Source organism: Aspergillus bombycis (assembly GCF_001792695.1).
Source record: "Aspergillus bombycis strain NRRL26010 chromosome Unknown contig00023, whole genome shotgun sequence".
NCBI lineage: Eukaryota > Fungi > Ascomycota > Eurotiomycetes > Eurotiales > Aspergillaceae > Aspergillus > Aspergillus bombycis.
This window is the reverse complement of record NW_019170025.1, coordinates 312,879-339,694: the sequence shown is the minus strand read 5'-3', so window position 1 is coordinate 339,694 and position 26,816 is coordinate 312,879. Positions and strand designations below refer to the sequence as shown.

The window sequence follows — 26,816 nt, the reverse complement described above, 5'->3', positions numbered from 1 at the left end:
CCATTATTTAAAGCATGACGCAGTTGTAGACTTGATTCACTCCCTCTTGGAAGTAAGATCTGGTCCCTGCACGTCATAATACATGGAACTCAAAACCTTGACCTGCCCGTAAGCCTGTCCATGCTCTAGATACATGCTTACAGCTAGGCTCTAGGACCTATGTCACAAAAACGTATGCTTTATCAAAGCAGTCGTCCCATCCTGTTTGGCCCGAAGCCCAAAACCTGTGGAGCACGGCACTCGCTAACGTAGGCGTCGGACAGCCCATTATTTTGCTCAGCTCTGATAGTTGCTCATCGACGATATGACGAATGTTAGAACTCGCATCAACCGCCTGCATCCCCGCTACAACGAGGGGCCACATTGCGAAATGTTTGATACGGGGGCGACGGGTAACTTTTGGAAGAAGGTTATATAGACGAGTCCCATGCACAGTCCTCATAGCAGTATAGTACCTACTGGAGGGAATGATGGAGAGGCTTTGGAGCGACGAGACGCAGTACAGTGCTATGGCGGACCGGTACATGCGTCCCAGTAGTAACCAGTCCTCTCGTGCGTCGGGATTAGTGCCGGTCCAGTCTTCAGGCGAGAAGGCCTCGATGTGCTCGAGTATCTCGTGCGCTGTCGCTCGTGTGGTTTCACTCAGGGAGGAAGACGTCGTTTGGAAGCGGAGATGGTTGACCTTGATGACGTCCATGAGGAGGTACGGAGGGCATAGGAGGATCGGATATATGCCATCTCCGTATAGGTCTGTCATGACGTCGATCAGCTCGAGTTGCGATGTAGCTGGAATATGTTGTGATGGAGGAGTAGTTGTGTTAGCCATCACCCCCAGACTAAGCACTGCGAGTTAGTAACTTGAGAGGCGAGAAAATGTGGGGCATAAGTGTGAAGAACTACTGAAGCTCTTACATGAGAAGATGGAGTATCAGCGGCTTCAGATACTCGGAGGAATGCGCAAGACTAGCCAGACCACCACGCAGCTTAATCAATTCCATGGCGGCAGCGAAGTGGTGCTGCCAGTCTGCTGACGGCAGCTGCCTGGCCTTCCAGATCACCATTGACTTTAGTTTTGACCCATTTTGAGGAGAAATGATAAGGCAAGCGTACATCTATGAATAGGAATAACAAAATGCTTCCAATGGTAAGATCGATCGACGTTCGGTTGCGCAGGTTCCCCATCAGCTCAGTCAAGGATCGGAGTGCGAGTCCTCGATGTTGATAAAGGCTCGGTCGCAAACACGCCACGGCGCGACAATGATCCTCTGAGTATACGCGATGGATGCGGTGGCCAAGGGCAAGATATACTAATGTGTGACACATCGACATGGGCATTTGGTGCAGCGCATCTAGGGAAAACTGGCCCAGGTAAGGGTTCGGTGCTAACTCGTGCATTGGGCGAAAGTCCGGGTAGACATAGTCGTTGACTAGGAGGAACGATGAAAATCAGTTGCATTTAGCTGCTCGATGTGACATACAGTACCACACGGCCTCAACCATCGTGCATGTGTCGCTTTTCAACTCTCGCCGTGGGATTGGCATTCGCAGTAGTTCACTTCCCACGCGGGTTTGCGGCACATCCTCCTTGTCAGCTGCCACATCGCTCCCAACGGTAGAGGAGCGGTCCGTGCCAGAAGTAGATCGTCGCTTTTGAGTGCGACTTGTCACTTTGCCAGGGGCTAGCCATCGGAGTGGCTTCTTCTCGTCATATCCGGGGCAAGCAACACCGGCCGATCGGCATTTGTTACACGTGGGTCGCTCGAAATCGCATACCAGCCGACGGCGCATACACGCCCAGCAATGTCGTTGGCGTATTGTGGAGGGAAGTTGCACTCGAGACTCCATTGTACAAGATGGAGCTTCCTTCTGAGTGGAATTTTGAGGCAGTCGGATTGTAACAGAATGTTTGGTCGTTGGATATTCTGCCTTGCTGACTTGGCGGGGGCTGAGTGAGGGCTTGGCGTCGGTCAAGCCCTAGGGAAAGGTCAACCCTCAAGAGGCTCTCCGAATAATAAGATTCCGATCTACAGGAAGCTTATTTTTAGAAATGAATCTATGCCGATTCTGCGACTATCTCACCAAGTACAGGGTAGTATCATAAACACATTCCCATTATCTTCGATAGGGTCCACCGAAAAGAAGAGAGACTTGGCCCCCAATTGTGGGTCTATGTTAGTGGGAAACACAGAAACCAGAAACAAAACAAAAACAAAAATTATGAAAGAGATTAACAATAATAATAACAACAACAATAATCAGAATCAGAGGTGAAGTTCAATAAGCTTATGAAGGGATGGATACTTTATAGAGGCCAAAGTAGACACATGAGAAGGCATAACAGGTCCAAATAAGTGGGTATAGCGAACGCCGATTATGGATAAAAAGCTGAGACCGTCTCAGGCAAGCTCTTGAGGACGCGGTTCCGGTTTCCCAAGCTCAAATCGATGTTGTGAATCTAATTGATGTGTTTCCGACTCTGACCCGACCCATAGAGGTTGAAACGATGTATGCGTTGACGATTGTTGTGGCGATTTCCGACGTCGAAAATAAAAGAATGCACCAGTCATCGCTATTAAAAACACCCCAGCTCCCACCCCAACACCAATGCCAGCCGCCGCACCGGCTCCAATATGACTGCTGGGGTTCGAGGACGGTGTCGAGCTAACGTCGCTTGCTGTGCTTGTCGTGCTTGATGTCGCCGTGGGATAGCTTGGAGTGCCCGTTGAAGGCAGATATTGTATGGTCGCGAGGTCGCTCGGAACTGGAGCAGGAAATTTCTCGTCCGTGGGGTTTGAACAATTGGCCTTTCCATCACTATTATAGCTGCAACATGCCCAGAGCCCTGACGATTCGTCGTACGTCAAATCCGAAAATGCGTGGCCACCTATGTGAGTGCGCGAACCTTGTTAGCTTCTGCGGTCGCTCGGATAGCGCATCTCATGGAATTACCGCATCGTGTCATGCAGGCCGGATCCTGGAGAGTTGGATCTGTACAATCGGCGGCATAATATCCTGATCCGCCAGAATGCTTATAGTGACAGATGCCGTTGCTCATGCAATAGTCGCCCTTGACACAGCATTGTACATGGGGGTTCGTGGAATTGGCGACTCCACATGCTGAATCCACCTCAAAATTGGATGAAATCTTGCCGGCGTGCAGTGCATAACAAGACATCCTGACTCGAATCGATGTTGTGGTGGGGAGTGATTTCGAAGGGGAAAAAGCAAATGGGGGACAAGGCTGAGAAGGAATCGGCGGCTATTTAATTGTTGCGCGCTACTCGGACCCCTGCTCTACAAACTAACTAGTTGTAGGTGAGTAGTCAGTCACTAGTACCTGGATTACAACTAGTTAGTTAGAATATGAGGATCCGTGGAATTGACGCTGAAATAAACCACTATCGCGGCCGTCCACCGCCATACTTCTAGTGTAACTCCCAACTGTTGTGTCTTACTACACCACTACTAGTATTCGGTACCTGCCAAGCATGAATCTATGATATTCGGGCTCACTATCTGTGATTGATCAATGTGTTTTTAACTTCTACCTATAGTAATACTTTTTTTTTTTTAGAAAAAAAAAAAAAAAAAAAAAAAAAAAAAAAACAAAAAAAAAACTTCTTTGCGACTAAATCTAGCTGCCCAAGCACCGAATCAAAGATCTCTCAATCAATCCTAACTCTTCTTTTTTTTCCATGCCCTCGTCCTTCTTCTCCTATCATCTAAGTCTACACCTCGCTCCTGTCCTAACTCTGTTGGATTGTGGATCCTTTTAAAAGACCCTTTCTTCGTGATTTTGTATCTAGCCTTCTTGATACTACTGTGCCAGTATCCTTCTAATTGATTATTATAAGCGTTGGCTCTTCTAGTTTTTATACTCGGTTTTAGTCTCTACCTCGAGCCTAGAGACCTAGAGCTAATATATAGAGAAGGTTTATCAAGTCAGTTCGTATCTTAATTCTTAATAGTCTTTTGAACTAGCAGATCTTGTCTCTTGTAGGGAATCTCTAGGAACACGGGTGCCTCTATGACTTGCCGGTGATTTCTTTCCGGACCTATGTCGAGGTTTCCCTTACTCTGGGTAGATGCGCATCTTCCATTAGCCGTTGATGCAAAGGTACTGGTTTCCCCTAAGCGTCCCAGCACATGACCTTTACACAGAACAACGGGATATTTATACAGAGGGTATTTTCCCAGGTCCTCCAACCAACCACCAACCCGCAAGGTACAGTTTGCTTATGTGCACGAACTGCGAGATACTCGACGTATTCCTGGCAAAATAGGCATATAGCCAGGTTTATTTGATAAAATCCTTCGGGTCATTAACTAGGTTTATTTAGACCATCTATTCCCTAGAGCATTTATCCTCGACTACCGAATGTTTTTCTCACGAGCGCTTTTTACCCTTTCCGCGCCCCTCAAAACTCCAATCGATCTGTGTCGCCATCCTGACCTTTACGTTGAGCTCGTTCGCAAAAGCACGAACTAAGCCAGGGTTCTGTTGGAACCACCGTCCGGCTTGGACAGCATCAATGCCAGACTGGACCACTTCCTCCGCCAGTGCCCCTGTTTTAATACCGCCCACAGCGGATATCAGCAATTTATCGCCGACCGCTTCCTTAATCCTTTGGGCAAAATGCACTTGATAAGCTGGGGTTGGCTTGATGGCAATGGCAGATTTGGCGTGCACACCACCGGAGCTGACATCCACTAAATCCACACCGTGATCAGCCAAGAGGGGGGCGAGCTGGACGGATTGATCAAGAGTCCAGCTCTCGGGAAACTCGTCCTCGAGGCCAAACTCGAACCAATCCGTCGCACTGATGCGAACAAGGAGAGGCATGGTGGCTGGGATAACAGCCCGAATCTCATCAACAATCTCCAATACCACTCGAACTCGGTTCTCAAAACTGCCTCCATATTCATCGGTCCGTCTGTTGCTCACTGGGCTCAAAAACTGATGTAAAAGATACCCGTGGGCGGCGTGGATCTCAATCGCGTCAAAATTCGCGTCAACCGCTCTTCTGGCAGCCTCCGCGAAGTCCTTTTTGAGCACCTCGATATCTGCCTTCGTCAGAGCCTTAGGGACGGTGTTGACCCCCTCCTCCTGGGGAATGGCCGATGGCGCCACAATCTCGTCGGGCCACCCGCCAACTTCTTTGACGGCCATCGCGTTACCACTCAACCAAGGAGCAACAGCACTACCTTTCCGGCCGGAGTGAGCTAATTGAATCGCGATTTTCTGATTTTGGCTATGGGCAAACTCCGTAATACGCTTCAATGGCTCGATCTGACCGTCTTCGTAGAGGCCAAGATCCTGTGGGGTGATACGACCCACTTTCTGGACGGCGGTTGCCTCCATGATTGCCAATCCCGGGCCGCGCTGGAGGATCCCGCCAAGGTGCGTTAAGTGCCAATCCGTGGCGTAGCCATCCTTCGCAGAATACTGACAGAGCGGTGCCAGGAACAAGCGGTTGGGGAACGTCACCCCGCGGATCGTGATAGGGCTGAACAACTTGACTGATCCTTCGAGTTGCGTGCCTGCGGGAGGGTCCTGGGCCGGCGTGTAGTAAGAGACGCCTTTGGCCGCGATATTATCGATGATTTCGTACGTCATGATTTGCGTTCTCGACTCTTAGCCGGGGGTCAAGGGGATTCATGGGCGCTGAATGGCACACCGAGGTAAGAACCTTAAGTATTCTGTATACGGACCACCCCAGGGTTTGATGACAAATCAAATGATTATTAATGTGATGTCGCATCGTGGAGTATCAATGGAGTATGGGCTTATGGGGTCTCATGGAGTCAGAGTCTCATGGAGTATTAAGCCCATATGGTCTCATCATCCCTGTCAAGCACACACCTGCGTGTCCCGGACTCCAGCCCATGATTGGCTTTCGCAGGGACACTTACCCCAATGCCCCCCCGAGACTTACTCCGATTTACATAAATGGTCCGAGTATAGTCGGGAAGCTAGACAGGGATCCGTTCGGGGTTGGCCGTCAGAAGCGGACCTCTTTGTTGATTCTTGGTGGCGCGGCCATGACCCCATGCATATGGGCCTATACGAGCCTGGGCCATAGCTATACCGGTTTTTTCCCCCTCAACCCCAAATTAATGCTGCTCGTCTCCTCCAGAGCCCTCATCTGTTCTCCTCTCCATTCTTTGCCGTAACTGTTCTATGTGCCCTCGCTATCTGACCTCGCGTCCTCGCATTCATTTGCCGTCGAGGAATTCTTGGCTTACTCTCCCTGTGAACAGAGGCGCCAGAAACCAACAACTATTATCATTTGCAAAAGCCAGCATGTCGTGGGAGACCATAGGCAAAGAAGCGCAGGCGAGAGTGCTGGAGTCTATCCCTGCGCAATGGAGGCTGGATCTCCAGAAATATCGGTCGCTGAAGGATGTGACGAGCGTGCCGTACACCAGCGGCATCCTGACAGATGACCAACTCAGGATTACGGAGCTCACTGTAGTGGAGATTGTGAAGCGTCTCGAGTCTCGTGAATTAAAGGCAGTCCAGGTTCTCGAAGCCTTTGCCGCTCGGGCTGCCATTGCGCACCAGCTGGCACGTCAATGCAATCCCGGGAATTTGTAGGGTTAGGCTAACTGGATCAATAGGTGAACTGCCTGACCGATTGGTTCTATGAAGATGGGCTTCAACAGGCAAAAGACCTCGATCTGGCCCTGGACCAAGGGGGCAAGTTGCAAGGCCCGTTACACGGAGTTCCGATCGCGTTAAAGGTACAACCATGGAGTACGCTCCTCATCTTGACCACAGGAGGCTGATGGAGTCGCCAAACAGGATTCCCATGAGCTCAAAGGCCATGCGGTAACAATGGGCTACGTCTCAAGGAGGGAAAATATAGCCAAGGAGGACTCGAACATTGTGAAGACGTTGCGCACTGCGGGTGCCGTCTTTTTCTGCAAGACCACCATGCCTCAGTCTGGAATGGCTTTGGAGACGGTCAGCAATCTCTGGGGCCGCACGGTAAATCCATTCAATAGAGATTTGGGCGCCGGGGGAAGCTCCGGTGGAGATGCGACGCTGGTGGCCCTAAGAGGTAGCCCCATCGCTCCTTCAACGGATATGGGAGGATCTATCCGGGTACCGGCCGCGTTCAACGGACTATATGCCATTCGGCCTACGTCGGATCGCATTCCAAAAGGTGGGATGACCAACACCAATACCGGGAATCTCACCATTAAGTTGTCTTGCGGACCTGTCTGCCACTCTCTTGACGATCTCGAGCTGTTTACCCGGATCATCAACGCGCACCCGCTCAACCAGTACGATTCCACTGCCGTGCCCGTACCCTGGAGAAAGCTGGGTCCTCTAGATCGTAAACTCACGATCGGAGTACTGAAGTGGGATGGTGTGGTAATGCCTCACCCACCGGTACTTCGAGCATTAGAGCACACCAAGCAGACGCTCGAGAAAGCCGGACATGAAGGTGAATTAGCATCTGGGGTCTTATTTTTATCATAGCAAAGACTCACTGACCCCGATTCAAAGTTATCACGTTCGACATACCTTTTGATTGTTGGGATATTAAGAAAACTACGGTAAGCGTCCTGATGGGTTCGCCAACCTGTCGCACTAACGTGGGAGGCAGTTCGATATCTACTACCAGTCAGGATCTGCTGGAACGATGTCCACGCTAGCAGCCTCGGGCGAGCCTACTATACCAGCATTTGCTGACCTGCTCAGGGTCTTCAACACCCAAGAGCACTCTGCAGCAGAGGCATTGAGGGTACTGAGTTATCCCTTTTTTTTTTTCCCTCTGGTGAACATGATCTTCGAGGAGCACACTGACGCGACAGACAGTTCAATCTCAAAGCGAGAGCCCTCAAAGAGCAATTCGCAGATGTATGGAACAACACGGCCAATCGCACCAGCTCGGGTCGTGCAATCGACGCGCTGATATTACCCCCAGCCCCTGCAGTGGGCTACCCTCATGATTTCAACATCTACTGGGGATATACCTCGCTATTCAATCTTCTCGACTACCCTTCCGTGATCCTGCCAGTGGCCAACTTCAAGGTGGATCCCCAGCTAGACGCCGTGGATTCTAATTACCGACCGGTAGAAACAAATCCCTATGATAAGCCCAATCATGAATTGTGTAAGTCAGCCAGACTACTAGTCCCCTAGTAATAAGATTTCTAAGAAGTCTTTATGCACAGATGACCCGAACCTGTTCGCGAACCAACCATCAACTATCCAGATCGTTGGACGTCCATTTGAGGATGAAGAAACGATACAAGTAGCTTCGGTTCTAGACGCGCTGTTTAAGACTCCATAGGTTAGATAGATGTAGCGAGGATGGATGTTAGGCATGGACCCCCCTAGCTAGATCTGGTGTTGATTTAGCTAACTATACCACCTCGCATGGAACACACATATGCCAGGATCTTTTCTATATCCTATATCGAAAGTGTTTGTTCTCTTTATCGGTCATATCTTGATAACCCTCCAATAAATTCTCCTGAACTGCCACCAGAGAAACACGACCAGGACGTCGGTTCTCCAACCAGCACCACACAGTATACATGAATTGGAAAAAGATGACCGCACAGTAGGTTCCTAGTAAACCCTTGATGGCGGTCGGGTATCGCGGTACCTCCTTTGATAAGAACATATGAGGACCGACGATATTTCCCACGACAAAGCAAATGAAGTAGATGCTCAGCGTAGTAGTGCGCTTGGTGTGACCGGCCACATTGACTCCCGCTAGCGTCCAATTCAGGATTATAGGAGCGCCGACGAAGTTTTGCATCCAACACATAGCTAAGAGGGCGTAGCGACGGTCAATTGGTATGGTTAAGAGGCCAATCAGCCCAACCATACCGGGCAAGCAGCCCAAAATAACCGAGATGCCGAGCATGTTCCGATACTGAGAGACATAGCCCAGCGACAAGCAGCCCACTATCTCGAACGCTCCGCCGGGCGCTTGCATCAAGGATGTCCGCAGCGGGTCGAAATCTAGTCCTTTGATGATGGCCGACATGAAGTTGGTGACTCCACTGTTTAGTATTCCGATGCCCATCCCCGTCATGTAAAGTAGATAGCATCTGCCATCGAGAAGCGCCTCTTTGATCTGCTGAGGCTTGATCGTGGGGTTCTTGATTCCCATCTGATTGTGCGATACTCGCCAGACTGCGACAATACGCTCGTATTCGGAGAGCATCTTCGCGTTATGAGGACCGTCGGGTAGATAGGCTAGGATGACGAACCCCCATAGGAGAGTTAGAGCGCCGACGATCTGAAAACATACGAATGCAAAATCAGCGATCAGTGTGATGAAAGAATATCACCCACTGCACTCACCAAGAAAATTAACTTCCAGTTTGCAATCGCGAGTCCTTCAGCGGTACCCGTCCCATAAGCAAGCAGAGACCCTAGAATGCTCGCAAGGCCGTTTGTGCAAAGCCAGAAGGAACTCCTAAGCGATTGTTCCTCGCGTGTCCAGAGCATGGAAGTGAGAAGCACCCAAGATGGCGAGATACATGCCTCGAATAGACCGAGAAAGAAGCGAACGGCGAAGAATCCACCGGTGTTGAAGACTGCAGCCTGCAGCATGCAGACAGCGCCCCAGACAATCAGCATTGCGCCGACCGTCTTTGCAATCGGGAGACGCTGCAACAACATGTTCCATGGCCATGCACCACCTTATATTACGTCAATAGCCTTTCTTGACTCGGGTTGATGGCTCTAGTAACGTACATAACCAACCAAAGTAGAGCGCGCTGACGACCCAGGAGTAATCGTCTCCAGTCATGTGGGTATCTGCCTGGAGGCCGTATGCATTCGAATAGTTAAGACTAAGTATCATGTTACGAGAATGCTTTGCTTATCGATGTCTCGCTGCCTCACTTACGTCTGTTTGTCCAAGAATGACAGCATATACGTTATCATCATCTAGGTAGCCATTAGCACGCTGAATGCTCAGAAGCAGTGCGTCTATAATCTAACCATTGGAAGAACTAAAAAGTCCAGCTTTCGTCTGACTTTGACAGAGTCCGCCTCTAGCTGAGCACGGTCAAACTGCAGTGATTGTTGCAGCATCTCTTGTCCCAGCTCATTCAGACCACTTCGAGCATTCAGCCGCTGGAAGAAAGATTGCTCAACACGCACGGAAGAGGCTTCGATCGAAGCATCATTTTGCTTGACAGTGATCGAATCATCTCTTTTGCTGTCGATAATTTCACCCTCCATTTTGTCGGGGAGCTTGGGTGAGCGCTTTGGTGGGTGTGTGGTCGTAAGTGACAGTGGCATATCATCATGATGCTATACCAGCTGGGCTGAGGCTTATAGCCAATATCCCTGCTTCTCGAAACGCGGGGTATTCCTGCAATGCCCGACAGAACCTCATAAGGCTTGAACGTTCTAGACAGTGTCGGAAGACTGTCCCCGATGTTTGAGGCACCGTGGCTAGCCATCTCAGCGCCGCCCAAGGGATGAACATCGATTCACACTATCAACCAGTTGAATGTGCACTGCAGGTAGTGAGGACTTCCGCCGGTGTACTAGCTATCTGTCCGAATCGGAACAAATGTGGGATAAGGTTCCAGAAGACAGGATATTCGAAACCTCTACTCCACATCACAATCTTCCGAGCGGGTTCCGAAGCAACTGACAAGAAACCAACAAGCCCGATCATCCAATGGCAGAGTGTGATTACAAACGGCTGACAATGGGAATGTACTTAGCCATTGCTTTCAATTCAATAATATGTCCAACCTTTTTCTCTCTTATTCTTTCTCTTTACATTGGCAGTATTCTTCCGTCTGAAGTTCGCTTACTGTTGTATTGAGCAACAGCCTCCCCTACCACAGTATGGCGCTGCCACTTGAATTCCTCATTTCCCCATGGATCGCTCTTATTGGACCTACTTTTGCGGTTCTGTATTACCTCGTTCCTTATTTCTGGACACTTAATCACTTGAGGGATATACCCGGGCCCCTTGCAGGTCAGCTTTCGAACTTCTGGCTATTGCTTGCTTGTCGAGCAGGCAAGCGTTACAAATACGTAGATGAAGCTCATAAGCGATATGGCCCTATTGTCCGCATACAGCCTAATCATATCAGCATTGCCGACGAGGAGGTCATTCAGACCATATACGGTCATGGGAGTGGTCTTCTAAAATCGTGAGCAAGTCTCCATTGCGTGAACTATGCTTGGCATTGCTGAAGACTCTCTAGGTCCTATTACGACGCGTCTCTCATCACCACTCGCAGCATCTTCACTTCCAGGGACCGCGCCGAGCATTCCCGAAAAAGAAAAGTGGTATCCCATAGCTTCGCGCCGCAGGCAATGAGAAACTTTGAGCCGTTCATTCATTCATGGTTGAAGGTCTTTCTCCAGAAGTGGGATGATATCGCTGAGAAGGAAGCCCAGTCTGACGGTTACGCAAATGTGGAGGGCCGCGTGTGGCTCAAGTAAGTCTCGCCATAATCATAATCCTGAATGGATCGTATATTGACGGGATCAGTTACTTGGTCCTCGACATCATCGGCGACCTTGCATTCGGTGCACCCTTTGGTGTGCTCGAAGCTGCGTCAGAAGATATAACGATTCGCCTCAGCAAGGAGAAGACCATCTCTCTCCCTGTTATCACGAGCCTCACGACCAGGAGTGAAATCGCAGCGACTGTAGGAGCGCTCCCCGAGCTCCGGCCTTACTTGAAATGGATCCCCGACCCCTTCTTCCACGCGGGCGTCACAGGAATGAACAACCTACGCAGCCTCGGCACCGCTCGCATTCTCGATCGCCTAAATAACCCACCCAGCGCAGACCGCCACAAGGACTTGCTTGAGCGCGTGCGAGAGGGGCGTGACGACAGAGGCGAACCCTTTGGGGTAGGAGAGCTGACCGCTGAATCTTTGACCGTACTCATCGCGGGCACGGACACCACCAGTAGCACGTTTGCCGCACTGATGTACCATGTCGTTCGAACACCTGGCGTTTTGAAGAAGCTACAGGCAGAGCTCGACTCCGCACTTCCGGCTGATACGGTGATTCCCTCCTTTGACCAGGTAAAAACGCTGCCATATCTAGGAGCCATCATCAATGAATCTCTGCGGCACCATTCCTCCATCAGTCTAGGTCTCCCGCGTGAAATCCCACGAGGCACCCCGGGTCTCACCATACGCGGACGTTACTACCCTCCAGGCACTGTTTTGAGTGTTCCCATCTACACGTTGCACCATCTGAAGGAAGTCTGGGGCCCGACGTGGATGAGTTCAGGCCCGAAAGGTGGGAGAACCTGACGCCACGCCAGAAGAAGGCCTTCATCCCGTTCAGTTACGGCCCACGAGCATGTCTCGGGCGCAACCTTGCGGAGATGGAATTAAGACTGATTACCGCAACGTGGGCCAGGAGGTATGATTTTGTTTTGAGAAAGGATGAAATGGAAGTGTGTGAGGGATTGGCCAGGAAACCAATTGCTGTTAACGTTGGACTGAAGCGGCGAGAGATTGCAGTCTAAACAAATCTGTATAGAAACATCGGTAGAACGAATCGGGAGGAGAGTTGGCTACGGTAGATTAAATCGACTCTCGTGGTAAAAATAAATCGGATTGTTAGCTATGTTTTTACCCCGATGTTCAATTGGCACCACCAGTTGGGATATTGAAATTTTCTTTAACATCAGTACTTGGCAAAGCCCTGATAATTCCCTAACAGATAGCAAGGCTATCGCCTGTCTCTTTTTCTCTCTCTTTCCTTTACCCTTTGACTTTTGCCAAAGACTCAGTGGTAACTGAGATTCTTACAGAGGAATTTAGCGCTATTTTGGACGGTCAATCTAACCCACCCAACACTGTGTGATATACCGTTCATGCCCCGTATAGTAATTTAGTCTTGATGCTAGATACCCACGACGATATACACGGAAGGTCTGATTTTGGAGACTACCCCAAATGTGCGTTCCCCAACATAATCTCAGGCATACGCAAACTTTCTCTGCACTTAATGTTCCGAGTGGAGTGCCGGACTCGAGAAATCTATGGCTGCTCTTCCGAGTGGGGCTCCGAGGCCATATGCTCCGAGTGGAAGCGTCGATCGTTGCTCGTACGTAATTACTCCGATGGAAATAAAAAGCACTAATGCGAGGATTATGCAGCGATCAAGCATGAGTTCGCTCCATGTGATGCTGAATAACGCCTGGGAATGAATTAATTAGGGCTGGTATCTCTGCACATTCGAAATGGATGGTAGTTGCTGTGTTGGAAGAAGATATAAAGAACGGCATGCCTGATTCAATAGAGGAAATGCGGACTTCCCTATGGTAGATTGATGCCAACCAACGATGTTGCTCACACACTTTGAGTCCGATTTATCAGTAGCTTGGGCCTTGTTCGTATCATAGCGGTTTCTTTGGTCAGCAGTTCGACCTAATCTCACTTGCCAAGTCGGCAAGCGTATACGGGTCTCTATGCCAAGTCGGACAATGCCAATAATTGCCGTCGACGGTCAGAAAGCAATAGGGAACATGAAATGAAACTAAACAGTGATACAGATAGATATAGATATCTGCATCACGCGCAATTGGCGAACTCCCCAGACTGACAATTACCGCCGCTACAATGCGTCCTATCGCCTGCTCGTTATCTTGTTCGTCCAAGCTTCTCTCCATTAGCTTGGTGGGCTTCCTCCCGTTGGCGACAGCTCTGCTGACTCCATTGCCACTGGAGTTCCAGAATACAACTGCGCAATGGGCGTATTTATCCTACGAAAACCCCTCGTTCGCCGTGATGGCAGGTGAATTCAACCGGTCTGCCTTTGTCGCACAAACCAAGAGCGAGACATCCGATCCTGAAGTAACCAAAGCGTATGCTCCAACCCCATTTCCTGACCAATTTCTAGATCATTAACACCAACCAACAGCTTGGAATATCTCAACTCCACAGACTTCGTCGCGTACGATGAGCGGTTCTTCGATTTAATCGGCCCCGAGGCAAGCATTCGCCGGCTACATGACCTCCCGTTCCAGACGCACGAGGCGCCGTGCTATAACCCGTCGACCAAGGAGCTCTTCTTCATCGAATGGGGCCCTCCGGGGGGCGATGACGGCTCCCACGATTGGCAGTACCTCCTGAATACGGAGACCAATGAGCTGCGCAAGATTTCTACCAACCCGCCCATTCACAACGTCCACGGATGCGCATTCCACAATGGATCGTATTATGTCGTGACGGATGGGAGCCAGAATCAGACTGCGTCGCTGAACAGAATTAATCCAGACACTCTGGAGGTGACTACGCTGCTTAATAACTACTACGGGTTGCCCTTTCAGGGATTCAACGATCTGGACATCGACTCCGACGGCAATTTCTGGATCACCGATGACCACTATGGCTGGGTGAGTACAATGACGCTGTATACCAGCACCAAGCCGCTACTCATATAGCCACTAACCGAAAGTATAGGGCCGAGGAGTCGTACCTTTCACACCCCGCGTGCTCTCCACCGTCTATTTCGTCAACGGCACCACGCTCCGTCCGAGGCCATTCCACGTTACCGAGAACCAGGCCAACGGGATTGCTTTCTCCCAGGGCCGCGACGGCAAGGCGAGCGTCGTTATTTCCCACACGGGCGCCGTGTCCCCGGACAAGAGCCACAGAGAATACCCTTTCCGGCCCCGCACTCTGGAAGCGTATGATGTGTCGTACCCGGGCGCATGGACGAGCGGCCATCGGCTCGTCAGCGTTCCTATCTCGTTCGTCTATGATGGCATCAGAACCACCAAAAGTGGCTGGGTGTTGGCCGGTGCGGGAGAGGGCGTAGATGTACTTGACCCTCAGACCGGGCTGGCGTTGGGGACCATTCGCGTGGGTGGGGGGGACTATGTGGCGGTCAATACGGCCTTGGGAGAGAAAGAGTTGTGGATTGTTGGGGCTGGAGGTGTCTGGCATGTTGCTGGCTTTCGTGAGACCCTCACAAGGGGCTGGTGATTTATTGGATATTGGTTATGTATGACCTAAGAAAGCTTGTATATCTACCTTAACCATGATTGCTGACCCCAAATCCTCCAAGGAATGAGCACGCTAATTCATTGCTTAGAGTGCTGCTGCAACATGTTTCTTTAGTTCTCAGTTTATCCTATATATCTATCTGCCCTTGTAGATGGCTGCGATACAATCATTATTTTTCTTTCCCTGCCCCACTTTCCTCTGGCTTTGCAGTACTCTCTTTAAAATAGTAAATGAAACGCAACTTTCATTCAATGACCGCTTCCAAGGGGGGGTACTGGGATTTGTGTAGACGACTTGTGTAATTCTTAGTATCGAGCCACCTAAATACTCGGGCAAAAGGACTTACAGATGACTGCTGGTTCAGCAATCAATCAGTTCAGTGATAGATATATAGAGTAGTTAGAACTATACTTACATAGAGAGAGGGAGCTGGAAACTGTGAATACCTACGAAGGTGAATCGAGGGACCTGTTATAGACTTACAGCTATTAAATGCAGAATCAAACTAAGCAGGGAGTGGCTCTATCACAGTATGCTGGGAATATTCAACCCGCATCTTTCGCTCATATGCTCTGCCTTGTTTATGTACTACAAGTAGTAGAGTCATTGGCATATATAAGTGCGAGAAGTGCAGCATCAGAGTGCGACGTCCACTGAGCCCAAGAAATCCACAATCCACAGCGACAATCAATCAATTCTTTTCTGGGATAGGTATATAGGACTAAGAACGGACCATGCGAACGGTTATCGATGGAAGTTCTTTCCGACCAACCATCTATATATACTTTTGTCAACAGCGGCCATCTATGTCTATATCTTAATCCACCATCCTCTCTTCGTCCTTCGCTGTCGAGTCAACCTCGCCGCGAAGATAAACGCCCCTCCAAGCAGAAAACTAGTACCCATGAGTATTTCGGCTCCAAGGTACCTGCCTCCTGTAGCCGAAATAATTGCCCCGGCGATCGGGTTCCCCGTTAGCGTTGCAAAACTGACGATTGTAAAGTTCATCCCGATGCGTGCGCCGCGCTTCGACAGGTCGGTAGTCAGGCTCGACAACCCTGCCGGAAACAGGCTCAAGATACCACCGGCAACGATGCCGTACACGACTGTCCACGCGTAGAGTTGGCCGGGGGTGTGCACGGCGATCCACGAGAACAACGCAATGCCGGCAATCACACACGTCGGGATCATCATATTGAGCGGCCCCACCCTGTCGGCGAAATGGTTCGGTATCATGCGGCCTACTACACCAACGCCGTTCAGGATCAGAAGGATGTTGAGGGAGTCGGTGTAAGAGAAGTGGGGAATGATGATGTCGCGGCTGTAAGAAGCGACGTAGTAGAAGCCGAAGAACACCGCCCAGAAGTTCTGAGAAAACTCCGTCAGTCAACCAGTTTCAATCAGCGAAACCAGCTGTTGGGGGTCAGGTACGTACAAAGAACATGCCAGCGGTGAAGAAAGTATACTCCAGCTCTTTGAATGCAACCCATTCCACGAGTCTGCCTGCCTTGCGCGGTGGCAATCGTGACTTCATGAAGGTAGTGACAAAGAGTAAGGTGGCCACCTGCACAAAACCAATGCCTCGCAATGCCCAACCAATCCCACTCGAGGGTATAAGCTGTCTGGCCATGGCCGAAAAGACGAGGCCACCTGTCACTGAGCCACACGTGGCGAACCCGATGGCGAGCGATCGCTTCTTCTCAAAATATGTAGAAACTACAGATACCGCTGGTGTGACCAGGCAACCACTGCCGAGGCCGCAACAAATCCCTTGCGAAAGAACCAGCTGCCAATATTGCGTAGAAACCGAGGCAGTGAAGATACCGAGCGTGACCATGACCGTGCCACAGACCAAAATGTGACGTAAAAAACCGGCATCTGTGAAGCGGCCGATGAAGGCGCCAACGAAAAAGCTCAGAAAGACTTGAATCGAGCCGATCCATGAGATATCCGAAGGCGGCTTGTCCAGAAGTGTAGTGTAATACGTCTGAAAGACACCAAAGCTGTTAATGAAACCCCACGTATTCATGAAGAGAAAATGGCCACAAAGTGCTATAACGCGCACGATTAGCCAAGCAGCATTCTGTAGGATACCTAGAGAAAAGCAGCCACGCACCGCTTAGCCATGCCTTCCAGCCTCCGTCCGGCGGTGGACCGAGCTCCTCCCCATCGCTGTTACTGGCAGGACCGTTTACAGTAGGAGTCGTAGCAATGGAATTCGGGGGTTCTCCTCTATTCACTTTTTCAGCGTCTAGTGATAAAGTCCAGTGTTCTTCACAGCTTGAGGAGCTGACCCCAGTGGAATCGTCTTCCCCGTGTCTGGGTGACATCGCCAACTTCCCTTGTGGATGTCTGATGCGTGATAGGATTAACAAGTAGCAGAGAATGAATTAGTCCTCCTAAGTTGGGACCTGTGCCCAAAATAAACAGTCACTTATTATTGCTGAAACACATCCCTTGCTGCATATAATCTTTAAATCGCCCGGTCTTGGTTGGCTCGCACAGTTTCGGAGTTCCTGGTGAGAGGTATTAATCCTCCGGCATTTATCCTCCGGAACCACAGGCATATTTTCGGCCCTTTGAAAAGAAGGGCTTATTAGTACTAGTATTATTCAACATTATTAGACACCCGCAGCCCGCGGATGCGTTGCATTGGTCTGGCAATCAGTTTCCGCCGTGGCCCACTCAGTATACATGGACTTTCAAGTGGAACTACGTGGCATTGACATTTCCAGGCGCTTTTCATCCAGTAGGCATTATGAGTCAAATATGAATTGTAGCAAGCGTACAATGAACCACTCTCCTGTTTGTCGTTTAACCCATGATAATTTAGGGAGAAAGAACGAGGAAGGCCGAGTCCCTATTTAATGGAGCCCTCTATCTTTTCATGGCAATCCACGGCAGTATCTAGGCAGTTTGAGGGGAGCGGTGGAATAAGGTGTCTGAATGTGGTGGCCCCGGACCGCATGCCGTAAGGCACTAGATGGACACGACTAAACACCAGACACGGCTTGATGTGAGTAGCCTTGAAGCCATGTAGGACATAATGTCACATCGATGTAGTTCTCTGTCCTTACTTGAGATAATCTTACAATCCTAATGATTCTCCCAGTCGCACCAATACCGAAATCAACGCTTCAACTCCTCGTCGTGTAGTTAACCGGTTACAGGCGATTCGAATACACTCTCCCGTTGAATTATACGGCGCGTAGTCGATCTTCCACCCGTGCTCCGTGAGGTGCTCATACAAGACACGAGTGTTGTGGCTGTTGACGACGGCTGTAAGAGCTGTAGCCGATGCCCCATTCTCCTCCTCTCCCTTTGGTCTCCAATAGAAACAAACTTGAGCGAAAACTTTGTCAATGTCTCCGATCAACTCTAGTCGCGGATGGGCCTTGACGAGAGTAGCCAGGTACTGTGCACTGTCGACAGCCTGCTCAACTTCGCGGGCAATGCCTCTAGTTCCATAGTAGATCCAGTGTAGGAGCAGCTTTGTTGCGTCGGACCGCCGAGAGCACTGTACCGTCAATGAAGCTAAATCCCGGATATCAGCCACATCGGGAGCTTCTTCCACGAGCTTGGAGTTTCTCCAATCATATTCGTTGTTGTTTCCATTTACTCCATTGTCGGATAGTTCAGATTCCCCAGTCGTTCTGTCATGGAACAAGTATCCCGCGTTGAGTTTGTTGGCCAGCCAGAAAGTCCGCAGATCGTTGGTCAGCAGGAAGGCACAAACAAGAGGCACACCCAGCATCTTGTGGGGGTTGAAGGCAATACTATCCGCCAGTTCACTTCCCTTGATCAGATGTCTCAGGTTATCAGAAAATGCAACCGCCCCTCCCCAGCAGGCATCAACATGAAACCACGCGTTCGCCTTGCGTGCGATCTCTCCGATCTTGTCGATCGAATCAAAGGCACCATTCACCGTATTTCCCGCGGTGGCATTGATGAACAGCGGCTTTTTACCGTTCTGAATGGCATCGTCTACTGCGGCTGCGAGAGCCTCGACGTCCATTGTGCCATCGTCCAATGCCGGCACGCTGATAACCGAGTCGCTGCCCAGCCCCACGATCTGTGCCGCATTAGACACTGAATAATGAGCTGCGTCTGAGACGAAGATCGCATATTTCCCAGGCGCGACACCCTGCTGCTTAGACTCCGGTGACACGATGTTGCGAGCCACGAGCAGGGCGAGCATGTTGCCTGCAGCTCCCCCAGGCACCGTAACGCCTCCAGCGTGTGGACCTTCCAGACCGAACAGCTTGGCCAGCTCTTTGCTAACATGTTTCTCAACCGCCGTGAGAGCCGGTGACGCACGCCACACATGGCCATTGTTGTTGAAAATCGACAAAAACAGATCAGCGGCCGTTCCTGGCGGGGATGGCGCAGAGACCAATTTCCCCAGGAAGCCAGGCGACGCATTATTCACTGAATTCTCGCTAAGCAACGAGACTGCATTGCTGAATCCTTCTGGACCAAGTCCTTCGTCTGAACATTTGCGGAGAAGTTGTTCCAACTCGTCAGGCAACTTTCTTAGGTCCTGTCCTTTCACAGGGCTAGGTTCTGACGCGCCTTCGGGAATATGGAGTTTTGGAGATGTGATACTCTGAACGAGTTGCACAAGCTATTGTTTTACCTATTAGATGCTTGCCTTGGATGCTGAACATGCATACTTACTTCTGCCAATTGCCTTTCTCTAGATGAACCAAGTTCGGTGCTATTGTGGGCTGTCATCTTGTACGGATAACGCCTAAAGAGGAAACTTTTGTGGAGCGGATGTGTTTGGGCGTATGCGATGAGTCGGATTAAAACCCGGAGCAATCTCACGATTATATTTTTATATTGGTATATTAACAGCGCAAAGGTAAAGAAGTACTAGAGAAGTTTTTATATGTATACACCATATGGTACACCATCACTCTTTACGAACCCACCCCGGCATCTTGACAGGCGGGAAGAAATTTGATGCAAACGTGCAGTTTTCAAACAACGGAGCCATTAAGCACCAAAACGCAACTTGTATTTGTCCTGTCATTATTCCGAGTGAAATCTACGATAGTTTTTTTAGCATGAGAGTGCTGCATCGCAGCCATTCCATTTGTTGAAGTGAGAAATAGACCGGGCGAATCAATAACGGTTCTCGGAGAGATTTAACTCCACTTTCGGAGGATAAATCTCTGAAATTAATTAGCGGCGATCATTTCATCATCCATAATTGCATGCCATGCCGATCGTTTCTGCATCATTGTTCCGATGCACGCTTATGGTACCCACTTGGGCCAGACCTGCTGGTAACATTTCAACGCAGGGGGTGGGGTCAATGGGTCTTGGTTTGCTCCTTCAGCCATGCCCCTCATGTTCGCTCTCGTGAACATCATTCATGGACTTGTCAAATAGCGATTGATCACCCTCCCGGGCATGGTCCCTACAGTGACCGAAGGATTGCTCTCCACGAAATCGGCAGCCATCTTCTACCATAATGGCACCAGAGAATTGGCATCGCGGAGATTATCTGGTCTCGACCGATCCTGACCTGCTCCAGGTCGATGCCGTCAATGCCGCTCTAGGCTCTGAGATGGTATGGTGGGCTGGGGATCTGCCAGCCGCGGCCCTTCAGGAGGCGCTGCACAGTTCCCTCTGTTTTGGCCTCTACCAAAAGACACCGATAGAGACATCCAATGGGGCGAAGTCCTCTTCAACTTCAAATGGCGTCGAACAGTCTCCGAGTAAGTGGATTCCTTCAAACATCAGCACCCCCGTTTGTGGCTAAGACCATCGCGTTACTAGACAAGACTTCCGCCGCTCTGAAGCAGATCGGGCTCGTGCGAGTCATTACGGATAACGTCACGTTCGCTTACCTGACTGATGTCTATATCCTGGACGGGCATCGGGGAGCGGGCCTTGGGCGCTGGGTACTCGAAATCTTGAATGAGAAGCTGCGCAGCTGGCCGCATCTTCGACGCGTGATGCTTTTGACGACGGACAAGATGCATCTTTTTAACCGGAACCTAGGGATGAAGGATTACAGAGAGTTTGATGGCATGAAGGGAGTTTCGATCGCGATGGTTGAAGGCCCGGGCGCCCAGCATTAAGTGGATCTGGGTCAATTCGCATGCCACTCTAGCATTTGTATATCCGTTTCAGATCGTAACATGGGATGATTCTATATTCAGCGTCATAAACCTTCATTGTCTTTTACACAGTAATCGATATTCAAGCAAGAAGGAGTAACCACAACTAGGTTAACAGTCTGCAACAGAGGTCCACAACTATAGTCTCGTACTTGATGGCGGTGTGATTGAGCTCACGTAGCCATCGTAGGATGTGAGCATTAGAGCTTGAGCTAGAGAATTTTAATTCGCTGTAGCGTAGGATTCGAAATCCACACAGTACGCCGAACCCCATTCTATGGCCCATTGAGCATACGCAAGACTTCAATTCCTACATGGCCTCATTGGTAAAATGTCCTTTCAGGATTGCCGATGCCAATTACGTCCACCCTGGCGTTAGACTAGATCGACTCCGACTTTAAGCCCTCAAACTAGGTGATCCATTCAACACAGAAAATAACCTCCGAGTTACAAGTGAAGGTAAACCACTAGAAATGAGTCAAACCACAAGTCGACGAAGTTGATCGTACGTGGCTTCCGAGGTTCGGGGATACCTCAAATGAACGTAGTATTCCGCAGTGACAGAGCGGCCTAGATGAAACAAATCGGAACTCCTTCTATTCCTGTGGCTATCCTTTCATCCGACACCGATTGCGTCTTCCTTACGGAAGCAAAATCTCCGGTCACGAGCGTCTCCCCGATGACAAGAATTCCTTGGCTACAAGGTCCGGAGGTCGCCTAGCTGAAAAAGTGCTCAGCTGAAGAAACCCAGCCTCGGTCGGCCAGAAACCGGGCAAAAAGTTCCCAGGTATATTCCTCCTAGTGGGGTGATGTAGATCATCGTATGAGAATCGAGAATCTAGACTTTTTGGCAGCTAAGGTCATCAACATGGCAAAGGATATAAGGGCGCTCCTGTTCGGTAAAGAAGAACAATTCTCAAGCATTCCAAGTATTAGAAGAACTCATAGTATCAGAATCTCCGATCTCAAACTTTTGTTGCTCTCTATCTCCCTTCAAAATGACAGTTAGCCGTCCAGCTGAATATAAGGATGTCCGCACTGCGGACCTCTCCACCATCCAGTTCGCCAACCTTTTCGATAAGGACGAGGCGGAGCTGAAGAAGCTTCTCAAGGCTTGTGAGAAAGACGGTTTCTTCTATCTCGATCTCCAGAGCGAAGGCTCCGAGAAGTTCTGGAAAGACCTATACGACATCGACAGGCTCACCAAGGAATGGTTTTCTCAGCCAGCAGATGTGAAGTTGAAGACCCCCACCGTATCTCTCTCTCATGGGTGAGTTTCACGACCGTCCAAGTGATCTTGACCGGACAACAAACTAAAGAAACTTGGAAACCAGTTTCAAGGCCGTTGGTAACCAGTCGGGAGCCGTTGAATCGCTCAAAGATGGCTTCGAGGCCCTTAAGGTATGCTACTATTTTCTTCCACACGATCAGATCCATCCGTAACAAGACTAGATTGGAAAATTCGAGCTGGACGGCCGATGGGCGCTTCCTTCCATTGCACAGGACAACCTGGTCTTGTTCGACCAATTCACTGCGGCTTGCCATTTCATCTCGAAGCTTTTGCTCGACTGCATTTCCGACGAGCTCGGCCTCAAAGGAGACGCCCGCCTCGAGACCTACCACCGTGACGACTGCCGCTCCAAGAGCACCCTTTACTTCCTTCACTACCCTCACGGTGCTCAGGACCCGAGCCAGGTTGGCCAGAATATGCACACCGACATCGGTTCCCTCACCATCCTTCACGCGCCGCAGTGGGGCCTCCAAGTCTTCTCGCCCAACGATGGCTCCTGGGAATACGTCGAACCGCGACCAGGCCATGCTATCGTCAACGTCGGCGACACCCTGCGGTTCCTTTCGAACAAACGCCTGCGCTCCGCACTGCATCGCGTCTTGCCCCTGGGCGGGATTCAAAACGAGGAACGCTACTCCATCTCGTACTTCTTGCGGGCCTCGGACTCCACCGAGTTCAAAGACAGCGACGGCGACGAGTCTAGCGCGAAACACTGGTACCTGAAGAAGTACGAGATGTATGAGCTACCCCATGCGATCCAAAAGGAAAAGACAACGCTTTCTGGAGGAATGGCTCAGGAACTACTCGCCTCGTTTTAAATGTTCTACCGTAAAATGAATGGATCCAGTGCTGTGCTTTTTCTTTTCTTTTTTTTTTCGCTCAAAAAATGCTTCGTTTCTAGTTAGCATAGCTTTTGAATCTACTTGATTTGCAATTATATACATCAAACCATGGCCCTGTGAAACGCAATCTTGATAGTAGACAAAAACGGAATGGTTTTTTCGGCGACCAAACAGAGTTGATCGGGGGATCCCGAAACCCCAAGTTCAGGGTACTATGGAATCACGGAAGCATTCATCCGTAGATTAGCATAAACTATGAATTAAATTTTTTTAATAAAAAGAAATGTAAATGGAATCTAGGAGATTAAAATAACCGAGAAAACATTTTAATTGTTTTAATATATACATTTAGGTATTTCTCTGACAAGATTGCTAGATAGAGGAGCCATGAATGGTGCCGCCTTATCCTGATGTTTATTTATATATACCACCAACCGCGACACGAGATAACCCTGAAGGCAATACCGGAAGGATAACGACCAGAGAAAGCCAGACAGACTGTTACAATCTATATTTACTCTCTCCTACCCGGAATACCAGTGTCGTTGCTTAGTATTCCTCTCTTCTACTGTATGGTCATAACGGTAAGACCGCGCCTTGCCACGAAATTACTAAAATCACGACACTACTAGGTCAATCCTTAAGCCAATCAAAGCAACAGATATATTGCCTGTTGTTTTACTAACGGTTAGATATTCCGGCCTCCGTTGGATTCCAGCGCTGATCTACCGGGTTGCATCATCTAAGATGTTATTGCAATATCGCCTGTTCACACTGCGCAGACGAAAAATGTTTACAGTTAGTTGGTGGGAAGAGGGGTGCATGTTGCGAGCCAAGTCGGGTCGTGAAAATGCGGATTGCTACTCAAATAATTCTATTCTCGTCATTTTATCTTTCAATGCTTCTATAACCCCCAAGGTCTTTGTATCGTCCGTTTCTTCCAAGCAGGATCCTTTCAGTGCCGCCAAGATTGACTCCCCCTGTTTGCCGCCGAGAAGCCCTGGTCTCCGGGAAACACTATCGCAATTTGGCTCCTCTGAGACGCAGCAATCCAGAGGAAGCCCCAATGCAAACTCAATGGGTCGTATTTTAAGCTGCATGAGTTGTACGAATAATCGACCAAAAACATTCTTCGGGGAGGGGAGGACGAATCCCCCCAGCGAAATATTTGGCGTTGAATTCAGGATGAAATCTCTCACCACAGGGTTGTTGGATGCCTGGTCGAGGACGTAGGAAAAGATGCAATCGTATATCAGGACGAGCTGCAGGTAACAAGACATAGCAGTTAACGAATAGGAGACGTTCATTTCCTGGCCAAACCCCGGTGTTCTGCTCCCCTCCTGGTGGGTCAGCCTACTTCTTACGATACTGAGGAGATGCTCAAACTCGGAGATGACCTCGAACGTGCTGGAGAGCGGGTTGAATTCTCGGCTTCCGTCGCCTGGGTGCCTTTGACAACTGCACGGGCTGCAATCCAGCTTCATCACCGTTGTAATGTCCCATGATACTGACCGGAGCAGAAATAATTGTTTGGAGAGTTGTTGTTGCAGTCGCGGTAGTTGGAATCCAGGGTCGTAGGTTTGGTCCAGCAAGTGAAACGATGAGCACCGACTCAAGGCACTTGAGTCGCTTGATGAGCCCCATAGAAAAGGGAAGTCCGTCGCTGGGTCGGGGTATTTGAACCGGGAGTCTGCAAAATCTTGGATATACATCGGGGGGGAGACGGGCGAGAAGAGCGTAGCAGGGTCACTTCCGCCGCTATCCAAAGAGGTGGCGGCGATCCCAAAGAGATCTTCCGGTAGGATGGATCCATTTCCTGAGGCAAATCCAGAATCGATTGTCCTACCGCTGTCCAAGCTCTTGGTTCGAGACTCTTGCGGCTCCCGGGTGGAACAGTGCTGACTTGGTGGATTATTGCGCCCTGCTGGACGGCCCGGCGTCTTTCGCAGACTGACAATGCACTCCGCCTGGGCTTGTAGGCATCTTACACAAGGCTCGAGATTATTCTCGTCTCTCCGAATACATTTGAGTTTCTGGTCCCGGCAGCGCTCACAGGCCAAGCGTCGCTTCGACATGTGCCCTGATGGATCTGAGTGGTCTGTTCCCAGCATCTGATCGACAAGTATGACCGGAGAAGAAGAAGAAGAAGAAGAAAAGAAAAAAGACGAAAAAAAAGGTAAAAGTTTGTATCTATCTGGGACTAAGAATATTGGAAACCGCAATGGACGCAGCCCGATTTTCCAGCATCTTTATAGTATTGACCCTGACCAACGAGGAAGCCAGGGTCCGCACGCCATACAACCCATGTATTCCATTATTGCGTACGACCTACGAGGCGTGGCGACGGTTCAACAGCTGCTTACGCACTTCGTGAGCACTAGCCGAAGGGGGTAATGATTGTTAGTCAAAAAAAGAAGCGATCCTACCTTAAACAACCGAATCGTCTCCAGCTCGTATTCCCGTGCGGAGTTGCAGTGGAACCGGTAATACTAGAGCCTCTTAAGACATGAATGTGACCCCGGAAATCACAGGGCCCCATGGCTGCATCTGGTTGGATTCTGCAATAAAAAGTGTCATAAAATGATGGACCGAATACGATTGGCGGGTCGCTCCAGACCCTGGCAATTACCAGTCTTAGTTAGGCGCTAGTTTCCTCCCCGATGATCGTCTAGATTGACTTCGGCAGCTGCTGCCCTGTTCCATTCTTAGTCCGGGGTCCAGATGAGTCCATCGACCACTCCCTGCTAGGTCCCGGGCGGCTACTCACAACAGGTAGCCGTAGGCGAGAGAGCCAGGGTGATTGATTGCCTGCAAGAAAGTACGAGGTGGTAGGCCCACAGCGCCGACTTTTATACCTAGGCGCGCTCGGATCCGGAAGGTCAGCGGCAATGAACAAGCCAACGGGCGAAGGATCCGGCTGCGAGCCGGCCCGGGATCCACATATCCTGTGGTGGCGTACTTCGGTGCTTCGAGAGTACCACCTGCTGGTTTGGAGCTGAAATCTGAAACCCGAAGCGAATGGAATTCATATCTTCAGGCCTAGCCCATCTTGGAACTATGGAATTTCCAACTCTCCATTCGCCATGGAACGGTGAGGGCCTGAGCGTATTCGCACGTCTCTTGGCGAAGATGATCAGTGATCGTCAGAGAGGATTTTGCTGGAATGTGAGTGGGCAGGTGAACGTAATTGGGCAGCGATTGGAGGCTAGCTTTGGATTCTATATCGAAGGATTCTCTGGTCTTCTGCCTTGCATATGCGCCTCCAATATGGTGTGCTAGGCACGACTGCCGATGTTGGAGCAACCTCCTCCTCGTCCTCCTCCGTGCATAAAAGCCCACGCTGAGTGGCTCGGTGCGACTTCCCCTTTGGGCAAATTCAGTGCCATCAATTCTAATTGTGTATATGTACCATTACTGCCTGGATAAGGGCTGGACTTGTGATATAGTAGTGGTAGAATACCAAGATAGCAGAGTCTTGTGAGGCATAAACCTATATATCGATGTCCTTGGGCTGTTGATACTGACTTCCTGTACCTAATGTCACGGTGGGATTTCGCTCTGCCCTGCCCGGTT

At 50.0% G+C, this 26,816-nt stretch overlaps 12 protein-coding genes across 12 annotated transcripts; 5 read left to right on the top strand and 7 right to left on the bottom strand.

Moving 5' to 3' along the window:
• Positions 1-157: 157 nt before the first annotated feature.
• Positions 158-1,845, bottom strand: ABOM_002648 (Zn(II)2Cys6 transcription factor; the record flags this gene model as incomplete). Its single annotated transcript, XM_022529778.1, has 4 exons — positions 158-836; positions 913-1,046; positions 1,111-1,427; positions 1,479-1,845. 4 exons carry the CDS (start codon positions 1,843-1,845, stop codon positions 158-160), a joined length of 1,497 nt encoding a protein of 498 aa, XP_022391150.1.
• Positions 1,846-2,396: 551 nt separating this feature from the next.
• On the bottom strand, positions 2,397-3,175 carry ABOM_002647 (uncharacterized protein; the record flags this gene model as incomplete). Its single annotated transcript, XM_022529777.1, has 2 exons — positions 2,397-2,884; positions 2,950-3,175. 2 exons carry the CDS (start codon positions 3,173-3,175, stop codon positions 2,397-2,399), a joined length of 714 nt encoding a protein of 237 aa, XP_022391155.1.
• A 1,212-nt stretch (positions 3,176-4,387) lies between these two features.
• ABOM_002646 (NADH:flavin oxidoreductase/NADH oxidase) lies at positions 4,388-5,617 on the bottom strand (the record flags this gene model as incomplete). Its single annotated transcript, XM_022529776.1, has 1 exon — positions 4,388-5,617. The coding sequence occupies one exon, from the start codon at positions 5,615-5,617 to the stop codon at positions 4,388-4,390; it is 1,230 nt and encodes a 409-aa protein (XP_022391156.1).
• Positions 5,618-6,304: 687 nt separating this feature from the next.
• Positions 6,305-8,306, top strand: ABOM_002645 (uncharacterized protein; the record flags this gene model as incomplete). The annotated part of the gene is made up of 7 exons (XM_022529775.1): positions 6,305-6,572; positions 6,653-6,744; positions 6,806-7,454; positions 7,517-7,566; positions 7,617-7,754; positions 7,829-8,126; positions 8,188-8,306. The coding sequence occupies 7 exons, from the start codon at positions 6,305-6,307 to the stop codon at positions 8,304-8,306; spliced, it is 1,614 nt and encodes a 537-aa protein (XP_022391157.1).
• Positions 8,307-8,420: 114 nt separating this feature from the next.
• ABOM_002644 (uncharacterized protein) lies at positions 8,421-10,219 on the bottom strand (the record flags this gene model as incomplete). Its single annotated transcript, XM_022529774.1, has 5 exons — positions 8,421-9,266; positions 9,332-9,672; positions 9,728-9,825; positions 9,882-9,922; positions 9,977-10,219. 5 exons carry the CDS (start codon positions 10,217-10,219, stop codon positions 8,421-8,423), a joined length of 1,569 nt encoding a protein of 522 aa, XP_022391158.1.
• Positions 10,220-10,840: 621 nt separating this feature from the next.
• Positions 10,841-12,491, top strand: ABOM_002643 (cytochrome P450; the record flags this gene model as incomplete). The annotated part of the gene is made up of 4 exons (XM_022529773.1): positions 10,841-11,151; positions 11,206-11,442; positions 11,496-12,222; positions 12,285-12,491. The coding sequence occupies 4 exons, from the start codon at positions 10,841-10,843 to the stop codon at positions 12,489-12,491; spliced, it is 1,482 nt and encodes a 493-aa protein (XP_022391151.1).
• Positions 12,492-13,590: 1,099 nt separating this feature from the next.
• Positions 13,591-14,958, top strand: ABOM_002642 (SMP-30/gluconolactonase/LRE family protein; the record flags this gene model as incomplete). Its single annotated transcript, XM_022529772.1, has 3 exons — positions 13,591-13,835; positions 13,892-14,366; positions 14,434-14,958. 3 exons carry the CDS (start codon positions 13,591-13,593, stop codon positions 14,956-14,958), a joined length of 1,245 nt encoding a protein of 414 aa, XP_022391152.1.
• An 831-nt stretch (positions 14,959-15,789) lies between these two features.
• On the bottom strand, positions 15,790-17,228 carry ABOM_002641 (uncharacterized protein; the record flags this gene model as incomplete). Its single annotated transcript, XM_022529771.1, has 3 exons — positions 15,790-16,347; positions 16,415-17,031; positions 17,096-17,228. Coding segments are annotated over 3 exons (1,308 nt in total), but the record flags the coding sequence as incomplete, so codon positions are not given.
• Positions 17,229-18,067: 839 nt separating this feature from the next.
• Positions 18,068-19,713, bottom strand: ABOM_002640 (pyridoxal phosphate-dependent decarboxylase family protein; the record flags this gene model as incomplete). The annotated part of the gene is made up of 2 exons (XM_022529770.1): positions 18,068-19,603; positions 19,657-19,713. The coding sequence occupies 2 exons, from the start codon at positions 19,711-19,713 to the stop codon at positions 18,068-18,070; spliced, it is 1,593 nt and encodes a 530-aa protein (XP_022391154.1).
• A 745-nt stretch (positions 19,714-20,458) lies between these two features.
• ABOM_002639 (uncharacterized protein) lies at positions 20,459-21,071 on the top strand (the record flags this gene model as incomplete). Its single annotated transcript, XM_022529769.1, has 2 exons — positions 20,459-20,705; positions 20,767-21,071. 2 exons carry the CDS (start codon positions 20,459-20,461, stop codon positions 21,069-21,071), a joined length of 552 nt encoding a protein of 183 aa, XP_022391144.1.
• Positions 21,072-22,108: 1,037 nt separating this feature from the next.
• ABOM_002638 (uncharacterized protein) lies at positions 22,109-23,219 on the top strand (the record flags this gene model as incomplete). The annotated part of the gene is made up of 3 exons (XM_022529768.1): positions 22,109-22,380; positions 22,445-22,511; positions 22,563-23,219. The coding sequence occupies 3 exons, from the start codon at positions 22,109-22,111 to the stop codon at positions 23,217-23,219; spliced, it is 996 nt and encodes a 331-aa protein (XP_022391117.1).
• An 884-nt stretch (positions 23,220-24,103) lies between these two features.
• On the bottom strand, positions 24,104-25,318 carry ABOM_002637 (Zn(II)2Cys6 transcription factor domain-containing protein; the record flags this gene model as incomplete). Its single annotated transcript, XM_022529767.1, has 1 exon — positions 24,104-25,318. One exon carries the CDS (start codon positions 25,316-25,318, stop codon positions 24,104-24,106), a length of 1,215 nt encoding a protein of 404 aa, XP_022391119.1.
• Between the last annotated feature and the right edge of the window lie 1,498 nt (positions 25,319-26,816).